This window comes from Mirounga leonina, unplaced genomic scaffold (assembly GCF_011800145.1).
Source record: "Mirounga leonina isolate KUSES-001 unplaced genomic scaffold, KU_Mleo_1.0 Mir_171, whole genome shotgun sequence".
Taxonomy (NCBI): Eukaryota; Metazoa; Chordata; class Mammalia; order Carnivora; family Phocidae; genus Mirounga; species Mirounga leonina.
The window spans coordinates 7,564,388-7,582,578 of record NW_023270436.1 but is presented as its reverse complement, the minus strand read 5'-3'; the positions used below and the strand labels follow the sequence as shown (position 1 = coordinate 7,582,578).

Here is an 18,191-nt window from a genome sequence, read left to right as displayed (position 1 = left end):
CCTTCTTTTTAAAGATTTTATTTTTTTTAAAGTAATCTCTACACCCAACGTGGGGCTTGAACTCATAAACCCCGAGACCAAGAGTCGCACGCTCCAACAACTGAGCCGGCCAGGTGCCCAACTGCCTTCTTTTTTAAATAGCAAAATCACTGGGGCGCCTGGCCGGCTCAGTTGGTGGAGCGTGTGACTCTTGATCTCAGAGTCATGTAGTTCAAGCCCCATGTTGGGCATGGAGCCTCCTTAAAATAAAAATTAAAAATAAATTTAAAAAATGATAAAATCACTGACAAAAAGCACCGAATGTGAAAAATGTGGCCCTAAATGGTGAAAGGACGCTTGTTTAGGAAGGCTGAGACAAGAAGGCAGAGTAGCGCCTGTTTGAACTCAGCAAGTAGGAGACGGGCAAATACTGAAGCTGTGAATGAGGAGGATGAGCTGTGTGTTTCTCTCCCGAGCCCACATGCTTTAGTTGCAGATACTGTCCTTCATGCCTAAATACTTCCTCCTAAAACCAAGGACGTTCTTCTCCCTAACCTTAATTCACTGATCGGATTCAGGAGATTTGACATTGATGCAGTACTATTTAATAGGACGTTCGTGTTCAGTTCTCCACTTGTCCTGATCATGGCCTTTCTAGCCATGATTTTTCCCTTCAGGCTCATGTGTCGCATTCACTTGTCACATCTCTTTGGTTGCTTTAAATTCGGAGCAGCCTTTTCTTGTCCTTTCTGACATCGACATTTTTGGAGTCCAGGCCTTGGGTTCTGTAGAATGCTACCTCAGTCTGGTTTCCCCCATATTTTCCCGCAGTTACAATCAGGATGTGTGTCTTGGCAGGAATATTTATCTCTGTTTTGCAGATGGCAGAAATTGTTGCCCAGAGAGATTAAGTAATTGGCCAGAATTCGAACCTGGGGAGTCTGGCTCAGAGCCCAGCTCTCACAAAAAATCTTACATGCTGATTTTGTCTTTGCTTAAGAAATTGGAAGATCCAGCAGCAGCACTGGTCCCACTTTCTCACAGAGCAACAGTGAGAAGGAGAGGAGTTACAGCCACCCCCTTTCCCAGGAGATGTGTTTGCCACAGTCCCCACCACTCCCTCTTGTCTCACACCAGGCCAGCTTTGTTTATGTTACTTGCCTGGCCCCCCATGGTCCCAGAAACCCAATACAGAACGTGGTTTTATAAAAACAAAGTCCTCTGACTGAAGTGAAAGTTGGTTGGGGGAAAGTGTGGCCTTAAGTTCTTGTCCTGTGCAAACTTGGACATGCTAATAGCTTTGTGGGCTGAGTGGGGCAGAGGACCTTCCTTTTTTTTTTTCCTATTGTAGCTTCTTGCCTCTATCTTGCATCACATGCACCAGGACCCACCCTCCCCAGTCCCTGGACAGCCCCCTAACTAGGACTGAATAGTGGGGAGCAGGGGCCCCTGTGTGAAACTCTCCATTGCTCCCCAGAGGAAACCTAGCCATCTTCCATGCGTTCTCCTCCCCCACCCCCTCCCTGCTTCTGCAGAGACCTGAGAGCTGGCTGCAATAATACCCGGCCCGCGACTCTAGTCTTAGGTGTTCCTTCCTCAACTTGCCCCAAGTCAAGAATCACCAGATTGGCTTCTAAAATGTAGATTTCCAAGCCTTTCCCCTGGAAAGTTGGTCTGGGTAGATACAGAATCTGTTTTTTGCGGGGGGAAGGGGCAGAGGGAGAGGGAGAGAGAATCTTAAGCAGGCTCCATGTCCAACACAGAGCCCGACATGGGGCTCAATCTCACGACCCTGAGGTCATGACCTGAGCCAAAATCAAGAGTTGGACACTCACCCGACTGAGCCACCCAGGCGCCCCTAGAATCTGAGTTTTTAACACCTCGGGTGCTCAAACCCAGGCAGCTCATGGAAATGCCAGTAGTTAAAAGACAGTCTCTCTTTCATTTCAGTTTTCTTTGTATTTCAGACACAAACACATTCACAGGTTCCAAATACAACAGTGAAAAGTCGCCCGCCCTCCCCTGTTCCCAGGTTCCCGGTTCTCGCCAGTGACATCCATTGTTGCAAGTGTGTTGTGTCCCCATCTAGAGAGATTTCATGCATAAACAAGAACACACCCTACTTTTCCGGGGGCGGGGGGAAAGAAAAAAAGGTAGCCTTCTCGGAGCTCTAAGAGCAGATAGATCTAAGTTTAAGTACAGTTACTTTGTAGCTTTGTGACTTGTGCGCCTCCGTGAAGCTGCTTCCTCCTCTAAAATGGCAATCATAATAGTAGGCACCCTCAGAAGTTGTTGTAGGGTCATGTGGTGGAGTGGGCGGGGGAGACAGGTGAAGCTGTCAGCACAGGGCCTATCTCCGAGTGAACGTTCTGTGTCCCCCGAGTGCGCCGGGCTCAGTTTCCTGGTGCGAGAGGTCTAGACAGAACCATACCTTTGGGTTAGGCCACGCCCTGCTTAGGATTTCGAAGGCAGACAGGAAATAGTGTTTATGGAGCCTTTACTGTGTGCCAGGCACTTGCTGAGGCCTTAGTGAACATCATGGAATTGCAGGGTTACACTTCAGTCATTGGGCTGAAAAGTTCTGTTGTTGAGTGTTCACATTATAGTGTGTTTAGCAGGATCCTCAACGGCTACCCACTAGTTGCCAGTAATATTTTTCCCTGCCAGTGTGACAACCAGAAATGTCTCTGGGCATCGCCAAATGTCCCCAGGGAGGGCTGGGAGACAAAATCACTCTTGGATTAGGAACATGCCTTATGTCATCCTCATGTTAACCAAATAACCTGAGTGGCAAGGACCATGACTGCCCCGTATTTGAGGGGAGGAAACCTAGAGAACAGAGAGGTTGGGTGCACTACCCGAGAACACACAGCTCCTAAATCACTGCTGCGATTCACACCCAGGCAGTCTGACTGCTGAGCTCATGTTCTTACCCATTATGTAAGAATCCATTTTATCTTGAAGAATGTTGTCTAGAATAATGCAAACCTCTTCCCAGATCTCTGCTTCACAACCTCAATACATGTTATTTGTTATTATTCCATCTGTTAGCAAATCCTGAAAAACACCCCTGTGAGATCTCCTAAGTGCCATTTTACAGGCGGGGCAGCTGAGGTCACTTGCTTAGGGTCACAAAGCCAGCAATTCAGGGATTCTGGCCCCAGTTGCACATTAGAATCATCGGGGGAACTTTCTGAAGGCCCAGGCCTCACCCCAGACAGATGAGAGTCTGGGCGTGAGGCCTAGGTGTCCGTAGCTTTTAAAGCTCCCACAGGATCCCAAGGTTGAGCACTCCTGTGTTAGGTTGAGAAGCCAGGGCGGCTCTCAGCCCCAAATCTCAGTGGCCAGTGTGACCAGACGCAGGCTCTTCTTTCTCCCCCAGGGTAAATCCATGCAGCCTGCAGGGACGTCTTCCCTCTTCACCTGAAGTCCCTCCCAGAGCTGCACCCCCTCCATCCCAATCACACACCACGAGCCCAGGGCCGATGGCACCAGGTTCTCCTTTATACTCTTGCTCTCAGGAATGATGACCAAGAATGAAGCCTGTAACAAGAGGGTCCCCAAAGTCAGCTGGGGAGAGAATAATCCAGTGCTGGGAAGAGTGAGGTGCCCTCAGAGGGTGCCAAGGGTGTGCCCCGAGTCACCACTCAACTCCTGCAGAAACCGCACCGGTTTGAGCAGTTGGGTGACGGGCTTGAATTTCTCCAGAAGCTCTGGGGTGCTCTCTGCGAGGGCAAGGGGCTGGTGGGAGCCGGCGACTCGAGCCGGCTCAAGATGCCATACCAGTGCGCTCTCCTCAAACCCCCTGATACCCACACCAGGAGGGGCTGGGACAGATGTGCAGGTGCAGGCCTGGGGCAAACCACCTTACTCAAGGGTGTTCAGGAGCAAACTGGTCTTCAAGGAAATGAGTTTTGAAGGGAAGGAACCAAGAAGAACCAGCTGGATTGGAAGAAGCAAGAAACCCACCTTCTGCTCCTGGTTCCTTGGCCAAAGGAGACCCCAAGAGCTGCCTTAACCACATCGGAGGCTGGAGAGCATGCCCGCCCCTCACCTGGCATCAATCTTCCTCTGTCTTCTTGAACATGGCCAAGGCTTCCTCTAGCACGCCATCAGGGTCTAGAATTTTGATCTGGAGGGAAGCAGTAAGGGGTTGGACTGAGGAGCATGGAAGGCCCAGGCTGCCAGCCTTTGGGGTGCTGCCTACTTTGGAGGTGCTGTCTGCCTTGTGGGCTGCTGCCAGTCTCCACGGGGATGCCTGCCTGAAAACAAAACCTTGTCTGTTCCCCGGCCGGGCTGGGCTGGGCCTGGCCAGGCTGGATGTGGCTGCGGGGGGGCCGTGTTCTGTCTCTGGGTGTGGCCACAGGGCCCTGCTGGGTGCTGCCCACCTTAGGAATGGGGAACTGGGTGGGCTCAGGGGCCTCATCGCGTCCGAAGTCAATCATTGTGCCACACTTGGCCACGTTGTCCACCCAGAAGCCTTCAAACAGCTGACCGTGGTCCAGGTGGAAAAAACGGCCGGACCCATTCTTCATGCCTCTCTGCCAGTAGCCCTCGTAGCGGTTCCCATTCTCTGGGGAAAAGGACAGGGTCACGTGGGTGCTGGGCACACCTAACCAGACCAGACTACCAGGCTGGCCCCTCCGCACTCCCAGATTGGACACTGTGCCCACGGGGAAGCCAAAAGGAAACCCAGCTGACGAGAGTGCCCCAGGCTGGGGGGCTCGTGGTCTGGGAGGACTGACCTATACACATCAGAGCCCCGGGGTGGGGTGGGGGCTGGGGTGGGGGTGTCAGTGACTTCCAGAATCAGACCTGGTCCCCCTCTCGCCTCCACTACTTACCTGAACTTGGATGAACAACATCATTTCCTATTTGTAAAAAAATCATAGCTAATGATATGAATAGGCAATGTTTTTACAGCACTCACTCTGTGCCTGGTTCTTTGTTGTTTCTGACCTCACTCGCTCCTCCCAAAAACAGTTCTATGAAGGATAACCGACTCCATTTTTTACAGATGGAGCTTGAAAAGCTCAGGGAGTCTGACTGACTTGCTCAAGGTCACAGAGCTAGGATGTGGCAGAGACAAGATTGGAAGCCAAGGTCTGTTCATCCCAGGAGCCCATGCTCTTAATCATGAATTCACTCTCTTGCTCGGCTGCTGCTGCTGGTGGCATAAAAGGAATACTAATAAAGCTAACGCTTCTCAGCTCAGACCCTTACAGCCATGTGATCTTGGGCAAGTCACTTAACCATTTTGTCTCATTTCCTCATTTGTAAAATGGGGATAACAGAAGCACCTACCTCATAGAATTGTTGTGGAGATTAAATAAGTCAATACACGGAAAGGACTTAAAGAGTACTGGATAAACTCTAGATGAGAGGTCAGCAAACTTTTTCTGTAAAGGGTCAGACAGTATTTTCGGCTTTGTGGGGCACAGGGTCTCTGTCACAACTCTGCCATTGTGGCGTGAAAGCAGCCATGGACAATATGTAAATGAATGAGCAAGTCTGGTGTGCCAATAAAACTTTACTTACAAAAACGTGTGTTGAGCTGGATTTGGATTTGGTCTAAGGATCGTAGTCTGATGATACCTGCTACATACAAGTATGAGCTAGTAATATTTTGAGCACTTACTATTATGTGTCAGGCACCATGCTCAGCACTTTGCAAACCTCATTTAACTTTCTCAATAACCCTAGTTAAGTTGTTTTTTTTTTTAAGATTTTTATTTATTTATTCATGAGAGACAGAGAGAGAGAGAGAGAGGCAGAGGGAGAAGCAGGCTCCCAAGGAGCAGGAAGCCCGATGCAGGACTCGATCCCAGGACCCTGAGATCATGACCTGAGCCGAAGGCAGACGCTTAACCATCTGAGCCACCCAGGCACCCTAGTTAAGTTGTATTTTTATCCTTAATTTACAGATGAGAAAACCAAAGCACAGAGAATTGAAGCAAATTGCCTGAAGGTCACGTCGCTAGTAAGAGCTTGATCCAGGATTTGAACCCAGGCAGGCTGGCTTGAGTCAGGCCACTAGAAATGATACACTTGGAGCCCTCACACTGTGTGTGGCCACAGTAGGTGCTCACTAAGTGCAGGCTGTTACTAGTAGATGCTCACTGAAAGCAAGCACAGAGCTGGGTGCATGGGGGATTGAGAATGACAGACAGAAATGGCTGGTTTAAACCCTCCTCAGCTGACCTAATGCCTCAGTTTGGCCAAATCTCATTGGAAATTGGAGTCTTGAGTTTTCAGGAGACCGAGCTCAGGTTTGTGTCCTCACCAAGAGCACCTACTATGTGCCAGGCACTGGGAAAACAACAGGGAACAAAATAGATGTGCAGTCTAGGTCACAGTCTGGAGAGACAATGACACTAGCTTTATAGATAGCCTACTATGTGCCAGACCCTGTTCATAGTAGTACCACTTTGTAGGTACTACTATTATTCCCGGTAACCGAGGCACGGAGAGGAGGAAACTTGCCCAAGATTATATGCTAAAAAGGAAAGGAAACAGATGCTGAGGATACTGAGGAGAACGTGCATTAGTGGAATGAACAGGGAAGGCCTCTCTGAGAAGGAGACAGTGCAGAGATCTGAAGGATCTTCTTTCTTTCTTTTTTTTTTTTATAAAGATTTTATTTATTTATTTGACAGAGAGACAGACAGAAGAGCACAAGCAGAGGGAGTGGCAGAGGGAGAGGGAGAAGCAGGCTCTGCACTGAGCAGGGAACCCGATGCGGGACTCGATCCCAGGACCCTGAGATCATGACCTGAGCCGAAGGCAGACGCTTAACCATCTGAGCCCTACCCAGGCGCCCTGAAGGATCTTCTTTCTATTGCAGGAAGAGAAAACAGCAGTGCAAAAGGTGAGGGAGGAACTGAGGCAAAAAGTGTGGGAGGAACTGAAAGAAAATGAGTAAGGCTGAAACCGAGGGTTTCCCAAGGGACATGGGTGGCAGGCACTACTCCAGGACTGCAGACCCTGCAGACCACAGTAAGGGCTCTGAACTCAGAGGGTAGGAGGGAGCTATGGAAAGGTTGAAAGCAGATTAGTGATAGGGTCCTATGTGTAAAAAGCTCAGGCTGGTTGCTATGTAGAGAATGGATTAAGTCCTGACGCTAAGGCGGTTTACTCACGACTCTGCTCTGCCTAGGAATGTTCTTCCCTAGCTCAGTGCGTATCAGACTCCTCTTCCTTCAGGTCTTCTGTTCAAATGTCACCTCTTCAGGGAGACATTCTCTGACCCTAAGTCTGTCTAAACAGCCCCTGTCCCCAACTCCTTTGTCATTCTCCAACACACCTTCCTATTTTAAAGGGATAGTCCTTAGCACTTTTTTAAAAAAAGATTTTATTTATTTATTTGTCAGATAGAGCACAGGCAGGGAGGGGGAACGGCAGGCAGTGGGAGAGGGAGAAGCAGCCTCCCCGCTGAGCAGGGAGCCCGCCGTGGGGCTCCATCCCAGGACCCTGGGATCACGACCTGAACCGAAGGCAGACGCCCAACCAACCGAGCCACCCAGGCGCCCCTGTCCTTAGCACTTTTGACCTCACAATGAACAAGCTATGTTGACCTTGAGCGAGTGACTTAACCTCTCTGTGCCTCAGTTCATTTTTACATAAAGGGATGGTCAGAATACCATCTTAGAGAACTGTAGTGAGGATTAAATGAGCTCAGTGCTGTGTAAGTGTAGGCTAGAATTATTATGACCATAAGAAAATGTCTTAATTGTTGATGTGTCTAGTTAGGCTCCCCCTTTAGTATAGAAACCCCAGGCGGGCGGGTATCTGGTCCTGCCATTCACCTTAACCGGAGCCGAGCTGGAGTGGGGCTGGGCGGGGAGTGGGCGTGGCCACGCAGGACCCACCGGGGCTGCCCCGAGGGCGTGGCCAGCAGGCCATTGGGGCGGGGCTGGCTGGGGCGGGGCGGGGCACTTACTCTGACGCAGCATGCCCTCCCCATGCGGCTTGTCGTTCAACCACTGGCCCTCGTAGATGTCGCTGTTGCCGTAGTACATGCGGCCCCATCCGCTGCGCAGGTTGCCACACCACTCACCCTCGTAATACTCCTTGGGTCCGAAAAACTGAATCCCATAGCCCTGAAAGCACGAAGGTGTCCGTGTTCACGGCGCCCCCAACCACTAGGAAAGCCACTCCTATCTTCCTTGACACCCAAGCCACACACTTGGACTCCTTCCTTGCTTCCTCCCTCAGCCCTACATCCCAAACTGATGGTCGTGCATTGGAAAAGCTCCCCAGGCTGTCCGTCCCCCTCCACCCCTCTGCTACCACCTTCGTGCAGCCCACCACCATTTCTCCCCTCCTCACTGGTCCTCCTCCTCCACTCTCCCATTCTCCCCTCCGCACGCATCTTCCGTGAAGCAGCTAGAAGGATCTTTACATCGCTCATCTGATCACGTTTGCCCCTTCTCCTCAGCTCTGATTTGACCCTCTTAAAAGTCGCAGATGCCTCTGAGAATCAGATCAAAGTTATGGATTTCTCCCCAGAAAAATGAACACCACCCTCAGTGTCCAACCACAGAGAATCATGGACTCTCCGCAGATCACACCTTAAGGAAGTTGGGTTAAGCAGCCCAAGTTTACTCTTCAAAATCCTGATTCCCCACATAACTTTCAAGGCCCCCATCTACCCCTCCCCTCACTCCCACCCCCGTAGGCACACACACCTTGCTGTTTGACATATTCTTTGCTACTTCTCACTACTTTGCTACTTCCCCTTCTCCTTTTTTCCCCTCCCTGGTTAACTCTTTGTACCTTTTGGTATTACCTCCTACAGGAAGTCTGCCCTGAATTCTCAATATTCCTGTGGGCTCCCTGGGGAAACCTCTATCCTAACACCATATTGTATGCGAATTGTTTATTTTGGGAAATCTCTCTCCCCACTGGCCAATAAACAGTTTGAGCACAGAGATCACGAAATCCTGAGCTCTACCACTCGCCAGCAGTGTGTGACCTTAAGCAAGGCACCTCACCTCTGCGGGCTTGTTTCCTTATCAATAAAATGAGAATGATGATGACGATGACTTCGTGAGTTGGTTGAAGCACCGTATGCCACATTCTGGAGATACCAGGAGGGTTCAGGCATTTCTCGGTTGAGGACATGCCTCTGGCTGGCTTCTACCTCCAGGACCTTCCTGTCTTGTCCTGTGGCCAAGGGTGTGGCCTCTGCTTTCTTGCTCCCACTTTTCCTACCCCCTTCTTGTGCCGGTCCAACAGAAGGGGGATTCTCAGAAAGGAATGCCCAGGGAGAAGAAAGCCAGGAAATGAGTGGGGCAGACAGGGAGGAGAGTTGGCCCCCCCACAGCCTGGCTGGTTTCTTGTGCCACAGGGCTTCTTGGGCTCCTCCCTGGGCCCTCTCCTCTTGCTTCCTGTTTCCTGGGTTTTGTTCTGAGAAGCCTGGATGATTTCCCACCCCTTCCTTCTCCCACGAACACAGTACTCTTGTCCTCGTTCCCTCAACCCTCCTCCTTTTTCTCCCAGGACTCTCTGACTGCTCCCCCTACACACACACACACACACACACACAGAGCCCACTTTCAGCCTGGCCCACACCCCATCATGAGCGCAAACAGGTGCACGGCATGACGGGAACCACTCACCGATTTTTTATCGTCTTTCCACCAGCCAGAGTATACTTTCCTGGGCTTTCCCATCTCTTGGTCAGGAAAGCTGAGGGTGCCATAGCCATCTCGCTTCCCAAACTTCCAGTCTCCCTCATAGATGGCTCCTTTCTTTTTCCAGATCTGTGTTCCTTTTCCTGATGACACACAGATGGGCCGACACTGCAGACATGGCAGCCATGGGGCTGGAGGGGCAGGTGCTGGGTCTGCCTTGGCCTCAGGGGCCCCTAGAAGACTTGGTGACCTTCTCAAGGGCTGAGCCAGGGTCTGTGCCTCCTCTCTAGACCCCCATCACCAGTGAAAACCCCAAGAAAGTTCCATTTCTACAAATAGCAATTCTCCAGCCCTTTGCCCTGAAGCCAGATTGACACAGCAATCCCCAAGTAGAAATCTGCCGCTTCGTCTTTTCTTAATAATAATGAGCTTCATCTCTTAATAATACTCAAAGGTTACACCAGATGGCTAGAGTTTCTAGAAAATGTTCTGCATATTTCTTCAGTTCTCAGAAACACACATGGAGACCTATATCCTACCACTCCAGCCTCATCTGTGTCTTCTACTCCCAACTTCCAGATTGCCCTCCAACCACTATGGCCTCCACGGAACCCACCAGATATGCTTCTGCCTCAGGGTCTTTGTACCTGTTTTTCCTTTGGCCTGGAATGCTCTTCTCCAAATATTCAGTCACTCCCTACCTCCTCCAAGTCTCTGTTCAAATTTATTTTCTCAATGAGGCCGGCCCTGACCATCCCATATAAAATCACAAGCCTATCCTACCCCCTTACCCTGCTCTGTTTCTTTCCATATCGCTTATCAACTCCTAACATATCAGACAATTCATTTATTTATCATTTATTGTCTATTGTCTAGCTCTCCATGAGAAAGTGCACTCCATGAGGACACAAACTTTGGTCTATTTTGTTCACTGCTCTATTTCCACACTGAAGAACAGTGCCTGGCACGTTGCAGCTGACCAATACATGTTGAACAATGACATTTGTTGAACAAAGGGATGAATAAAATATTTGTGGAGTACCTATATGGGCTAATTCATGTCTTGGTCCTTAGTAGCTCAGGAACAAATCCAACATTGTCCCTGTGAGCTTTTTAATCTAGGGCGAGTAACTTAACTCCCTGGGCCTCAGGCTCGTCATCTGTAAAACGGGGATGAGAATATCTCATGGGGTTGTACTGATCACTAAATTCATTAACATAAGGAAAACACTTAGAACAGTGCCTGCAAATACAAAAGATGTTACCAATTATTTGTGCACGTGAGGTAGAGCTCTCACCCGGTTTTTCTACCTGTCCTTCTTTTAGTTTTATTTCTTTGGGGGAACCAGCCCCTCCTGAGCTCTCAATCCTGAAGGTTTGCATGGATCTGGCTCCTCCCTCTGGCAACTCTAACCAACCAGCTCGGGCCACTGTGATTGGTTCAGTGAAGGGCATGTGATCCAAGTGAGCTGGGACTGTTGGCTTCTGGGATAAAGGCAAATTTATCCCTTCTTATAAAGTTTTGTGTGGTTGGACCCCTGGTGTGCCCATTCTCCCTCCTCACTCTCTCTGCTCTGGGCACACTGGCTTCCAGTCTGTTCCTTGAGCAAGACTTAATTACCACCCCACCAAATCCTTCCATTCTGATTCCACTATCGAGAAGACATGCCCTTGTGCCGAGCTAATCCTTATTCTCGTGTGCTCAGCTCAAACATCACCTCTCTCTGTTTTATGGCCACTTTCATGTCTCCTCTCTGGTCCCCTTCATATCCTGATGCCACCACTTTTATTTTTATTTTTACTTTTTTGAAGTAAAATAGCCTTGTTTTATTATGTGCAGACTATATTTAAACAAACCACCCACTCTGAAAACAGCAGGTTCTGGCTTTTCCCAGGGCCCTCAGAAACCTCTGGGAGACCATTCTTTCCCCAGAGAGGGGTGTGTGTGTGTGTAGGGGTGTGTGTGTGTGTGTGTGTGTGTGTGAGATCTAGCCACATGCTCCTCCTTGCCTAAAACATTAAACCCTGTCTCCAGCTTCTCTGGTCCAGGAGGAGGCCTAAGCCACTCACTCAGTCTCCATCTTATTCCTCTGCAAGGCATCGAGGAAGGTTTGCCACTCTGTTGGGTAAAAACGCTTATAGACGTTGGTCTTACTCCGAATCTGTTTCGGGGTATCTTGACAGTAATCCTTCTCATCCTGGGCTGAAACAGGGCCCCTGGTTCTCCGCCATGTAGTGTACATGGTCCACGAAGTCTTGAGACAGCATGTTTGCTTTGTTTCCTGGGAAGCTGGTCTCCGCCTCCAGACCATTTAGCACGTACAGGCTAATGCCACCACTTTTAGCCATGTGACCCTCAGTAAGTCATTTCCTCCCTCTGAGCCCCAGTTTCCTCCTCTGTAAAGTGGGATATTACTTATTGTGCAGGTCCTCTGTGAGACTGCAGCTCCCTGAGGGTTGGCAGCATGCCAGATGCCCAGTAGAGGGCCTGATGTGGACTAGGAGCGCCATAGGGTTAGCGGAGTGAACGAATGAGCAGTCGGGGGAACCACTGGCCACCCAATCCTTGCCCTGCACGATGATGACTCTCTTGACTGCTTCCAGTCCGCTTATACCACAGCAACCCCCGTTGGCTTGGTCAAAGGTGTGTCTTAAAGAGAGGGGAGGCTGGGTCTGGATTTCCTGACAGGTCCATTTTCTATAGCCTCAGCCCAAACAGCTCTATGTCTCCAGGGTCCTAGGGGAGGCAGGACTCACACCGAAGGAGGGCTCAGAGGACCCTGTCAACCCATAAGTTCATACCACAGGTGGGGCAGCTGAGATCCAGAGAATGGGAGATGGCTTACCCAAAGTCACACACTAGGAGGGGTCAATTTTGGAGTGCTTCTGGATTAGGAAAGTTCTGAGTAGTGGTGATCCCTGCCATGCTCAGCCCTCAAACACTCACAGACCCTTCTGCACAGACCCTGGGCTACACACTTGGTGGATGTCATCTCTTATCCTTACCAATAGGCATTTTCCCATTTTACAGAATGGGACACTGAGGCTCAGAGTGGGGTAATTAGTCGCTCAAGGTCATATGTTGGTGGAGCTGAGATTCTTACCCAGGATTCTGGACTCCAAAGTACTTAACTCAGGAAGGCAGGAGAAAAAAGTGGTTAAGAGGCTTAGAATCTGGAATTATAAGACCTAAGAAGCCATACCATCTTTTTTTAATCAAAACTTGTTTTTCTCAGGGTGCTTGGCTGGCTCAGAAGAGCACATGACTCTTGATCCCAGGGTCATGAGTTCGAACTCCATGTTGGGTGTAGAAATTACTTAAATAAATAAAACTTTTTTTTAAGATTTCATTTTTAAGGGGCGCCTGGATGGCGGAGTCAGTTAAGTGTCCAACTCTTGATTTTGGCTCAGGTCATGATTTCAGGGCCGTGAGACCCAGCCCCACATCAGCCTCCATCCATGCTTAGTGTGGAGTCCACTTGAGATTCTCTCTCCCTCTCCCTCTGCCCCTCCCGCTCATGCTCTCCCTCTCTCTCTCTCTCTGAAATAAATAAATCTTTAAAAAAAAGATTTTATTTTTAAGTAATCTACACCCAACGTGGGGCTCAAACTTACAACCCCGAGATCAATAGTCATATGCTCAACTGACTGAGCCAGCCAGGTGCCCCTAAATAAATAAAACTAAAAACAAAAACAAAAAACACTCGTTTTTCTTCAGGGCTTAGTTTGTGTCACAAGGAACCCCCATGCCATTTGCCAGTTAAAGTTGCAGTTAAAGTGGGACGCCTGGATGGCTCAGTCGGTTAAGTGTCTGCCTTCGGCTCAGGTCATGATCCTAGAGTCCAGGAGTCTGCTTCTCCCTCTCCCTCTGCCCTTCCCTCCTGCTTGTGCTCTCTCTCTCTCTCTTGCTGTCTCTCAGATAAATAAATAAAATCTTTAAAAAGTTGCAGTTAAAGTTAAAGCCCCAGCTAGTTGTGTGTGTGTGTGTGTGTGTGTGTGTCCTTCCTAACCCACTGCTGGTCAGACTCCCACGTCAGAGCCGTTTGAATCCCCATTGTGAGCTGGGTTGGGGGGGCACCTGATCCTCCTGCTAGCCAGCCCCATGTTTAGCTCAGGTCTGAGAGGGTGGGACTGAGCTGGAGTCCCTAGAACCCTGGCTGTGGTTATGGTTGGTATCTCAAGACCACTTTGTCCCCTGCTGGCCCCTGAGGGCTTCGCTCATCTGACGTCAGGGCTGAGTTTGGTTCCAGAGCCTCAGCGAGTGGAGACCCCTGGCTGGCCCATGTCAGTGGCATTCACCCCTTGAGGGAGCCTTGGGGACACATCTTATGTCCCCAGTGAGCTCTGCCAGCGACTTCCTTGGCCCCAGTCAGGTCCCATCACCCACCATGGTCCCGACCGCACACTAGCCCCCGGGGCCCCTGAGGTCCCCCACTCACCGTGCTTCATGTTGTCCTTCCACTCGCCCACATAGCAGTCACCCCTGATAGTGTACACCTGGTGCCTCAGGCCGTTCTTTTGGGCTTTCCGGTCCCACCGCTTCCACAGGGGCTCCGACTTTTGCAAGCACTTGGAGATGGGCATGTTGGCTGCTTCTGTGGGGCTAGAGGGTTAGGAACATCAGGGGCTCAGTGTGCCCCTAGTAGTGCCAGGATCCTGGGGCTTCCTGGGGAGGCGCTTGTCTGAGCCCAAATGACATGAGTCATGTATGTTCTGAGTCCCCGGGCAGATGAGCAAGCAGCCCTTTGAGGGTGACCCTTCTGTGCTGGACTGACCCTTGCCTGTCAGCTCCTTTGCATCTCTAGGGCCCCGCTGAGGTGGGTCTGATGACACAATTGCTTGGGAACCCAGGGAAACCAGTAGAGGAGGGGGGTTTGTGATGGCATCAGAAAGAAGCTTCCCCCCACCAGTGGTTGGCAGTCACATATTTAATAACCAGTATGACCAATCAGAGTGGATGCTGGCCCTAAGGCTAGAGCTTGGCCTGGAGGCCCCAGTGGTGAGCACTGGGATCCACTGCAGGAGGTGTGCATGTGTGTGTTGGGGGAGCCAGGCCACTGTGGGCTGGGAGATAGCCACAGCCTACGGGGACCCTTTCCCTGGACCCAGTACCCAACACTGTAGCCCCTTTGGTCCTGCCTTATCTTTTAGAGGGTGCTGGAAACATCCAGGGCCTGGCTTTAGAAGCTGTCAGGGGAGGGGCGCCTGGGTGGCTCAGTCGTTAAGCATCTGCCTTCGGCTCAGGTCATGATCCCAGGGTCCTGGGAAGGATGCCCCCCCATCAGGCTCCCTGCTCAGCGGGGAGCCTGCTTCTCCCTCTCCCTCTGCCGCTCCCCCTGCTGTGCTCTCTTGTTCTCTCTCTGCCAAATAAATAAATAAAATCTTAAAAAAAAAAAGAGGGCACCTGGGTGGCTCAGTCAGTGAAGCATCTGCCTTTGGCTCAGGTCATGATCCCAGGGTCCCGGGGTCTAGTCCCTGCTCAGCGGGGAGCCTGCTTCTCCCTCTGCCTCTGCCCTCCACTTGTTCTTTCCCTCTCTCAAATGAATAAATAGAATCTTTAAATTTTTTTTTAAAAAAATTAGAAGTAAAGAAGCTGTTGGGGGAACCCACCAACTAAAGATACTACCTCTAGGTGACTGACTGTCTGGGTTTGCCTAGGACTGAGGGGTTTCCTAGGAACTTGGACTTCAGTGCTGAAACTGGGACAGTCCCAGGAACACTGGGATGGCTGGACACTCTGCCCAGATATTCTACTTGTCTGCCTTATTACCTGGTTAGGTTTTTCCAACAGACCAGGGCTCTCCTCCCCGCCGTGCCTGATGGGGTTGCAGAGAAACTTTGGGTGGTCTAGGGTCTTTCCTTGGTCTGGGAGCGCCCCACCTGTGCTCCTTATGTCCCCAAGATCTCTAGTGTGGACATTCATGCCTATCTGTCTGTCCCCATGGGGCTCCTGCAAGGTGATAAAGATGGTCTCCTCCAAATCATGGGGATCTGTCTCCCCTCAGCAAATACCATCTATCCTGCTCCATGTGTTTGGGGGATACACACACACACACACACACACACACCCCCCAAGTGCTGCTAGCAGCAGGGGCTGGAGTGAAATATTTAACCATTAGCATGAGAGGTGCTGACCAATTAGAATGACCTCTGGGCTGAGCGGGTATCAGATCATGGTGTCCCAGGCATTCACCCACACAAGGCCAGCCTCACGGGTGTGCAACCTGTGCAGTCGAACAGGGCCCACCCTTAGAAGGGCCCGTGCTTGGCTTACTCCTTTGCTGTCACTGTTTTTAAATTCTTTTTTTTTTTTTTAAGATTTTATTTATTTATTTGAGAGAGAGAGAATGAGAGACAGAGAGCATGAGAGGGAGGAGGGTCAGAGGGAGAAGCAGACTCCCCGCCGAGCAGGGAGCCCGATGCGGGACTCGATCCCGGGACTCCAGGATCATGACCTGAGCCGAAGGCAGTCGCTTAACCGACTGAGCCACCCAGGCGCCCCTTAAATTCTTAATACTTTATAAGTGAGGGCCCCCTTTTTCATTTTGACTGGACCTGCATATGAAGGAGTTCCTGCTGTTGGGCTATAGCAGGGTCTCCAGGAGTCTGACCAGGCTGATCATCCACACTGGCTGACACATATTTTGACAATCATGCCTAGGAACAGGGTAAGTCACTCCTGGCAAAGAAAACAGCAAAGGCAGGGCGCCTGGGTGGCTCAGTTGGTTAAGTGACTGCCTTCGGCTCAGGTCATGATCCTGGAGTCCCAGGATCGAGTCCCGCATCCGGCTCCCTGCTCGGCAGGGAGTCTGCTTCTCCCTTTGACCCTTCCCCTCTCATGCTCTCTATCTCATTCTCTCTCAAATAAATAAATAAAATCTTTAATAAAAAAAAAAACAGCAAGGGCAAAAGCTAGGAGGAAGGAAACAGTTTCAGATCCTAAATTTAACGTTTTTCTTTTTTTGCTCCCATTTCCTAGTACCACCTGTACAACGATGAATCTTTGTATGTAAATTAATTCACTTAAAAAAGTCAATAATATTTATCCAAGAAAGAAACTACATATCATTACTATAAATGGAAAACCAGGGGCACCTGGGTGGCTCAGTCATTAAGCGTCTGCCTTTCGGCTCAGGTCATGATCCCAGGGTCCTGGGATCGAGCCCCGCATCAGGGTCCCTGCTCGGCGGTAAGCCTGCTTCTCCCTCTCCCGCTCCCCCTGCTTGTGTTCCTGCTCTCACTATCTCTCTCTGTCAAATAAATAAATAAAATCTTAAAAAAAAAAAAAAAAAAAGGTAAACCAGTATCAGATACCATAAGGGGAAGGCACTGTAAAAATAAAAATACTATAAAGAAACCACCTTAAGTCTTAGCTAGATACTGTGGCTTACGGTTGAGATGAGCAAATGTTCAGAAAGGCGTTAATGCCCTGTTAGCCCCGAAATGACACTTTCCCTTTGGTTTACTCAGAAGTGTAAGGGAACCTAGAACCTAATAACTTTTTTACGATGTCATTGGGTGTTACTTAATGCCTCATCAGTGTCATATGAAATCGTCCTCTGTCCCACTCTTTCCTGGGAGCAAGGGTTCTGCTCAAGAGCAGCTTGCGGTCTTGATACGTGAGCTACCGATAGGACAAGAAAGCCTTGGGAGGCGAGACAGGGACTCTGCCCGGTTGTTTGGAGTCTAAATAATAAATTAACCACAATGGAAGGCGGACGGGCGGGGCCCAGACGGCTGGGGGGCCATCCCGAGCCCCCACCCCACCCACCTGCGCCAGCTCACCTGCGGGGCGGCGCCTGGATCCGCAGCCGCGTGGACGGAGCGATGGGGTGGCAGCCTCCCTCCTCAGTAACCGAGCGCCCCGCCTGCTCGGGCGTCCCCGGCCCGGCTGGGGTCGCTATGGCAACGCGGGGCCCAGCAAAGCCGCCGGCAGAGCCCGCCCCTTCCTGCCGAGACCGTGAGTTTGCGGCGCGGCGGGAAGGGTGCACAATCGGGGGCGTGGGGAAGGACGTCGTAGGGCCTGTGCAGGTCGAGTGCCGCCTGGGACATCGGCCTGGTGGCCAAAAGGCTGGTGGGCGAGCCCGAAGACCCGATATCCGCGGAGCGTGGGCCCCGGTGTGCCCCGGGAGGCTACTGCCCTCCCCGTCTGGGGGTCCCCAGGGCAAATACAGCACCCCAAGCAGACAGGAAAGGGTTAAAGGCTTTCCTGCCGTGTTTCGAAGACAAAGCGGCAAAATGTGAAGGGAAAACCAACGTCACTCCGATTCTTAGTCTTGTGGGGTGGGGGGGTCTACTAGACACCTTTAAGAATCTGAGAGAAGCTGTGCAGACCCTCCACCCCTTGAAGATGCTTCTATTTTAGACACACAAGTCAGCCCATGTCACTCCTCACGCCTCTCCTGGGTTCACATCCTTACAGTGGCCCCCCTGTCACTCAGAGTAAAAGCTACAGTCCCCGCAAGGGCCTTCAGAGTTCCCCGTCATCTGCCCACCTCCCTCCCCTTTCCTCTATGACCCTGTCCCCTACTTCTGGCACCCAGTCTCACTCTGCTCCAGCCACACACTTGCTTCCTT

General features: G+C 50.8%; 1 protein-coding gene across 1 annotated transcript; it reads right to left on the bottom strand.

The window, feature by feature from the left end:
* Positions 1-4,039: 4,039 nt before the first annotated feature.
* Positions 4,040-17,492, bottom strand: MORN3 (MORN repeat containing 3). Its single transcript, XM_035016709.1, has 6 exons — positions 17,400-17,492; positions 14,054-14,217; positions 9,600-9,757; positions 7,919-8,078; positions 4,368-4,552; positions 4,040-4,111 (listed from the first exon to the last, which is right to left on the bottom strand). Exons 2-6 carry the CDS (start codon positions 14,196-14,198, stop codon positions 4,040-4,042), a joined length of 720 nt encoding a protein of 239 aa, XP_034872600.1. The 5' UTR covers positions 14,199-14,217; positions 17,400-17,492.
* Between the last annotated feature and the right edge of the window lie 699 nt (positions 17,493-18,191).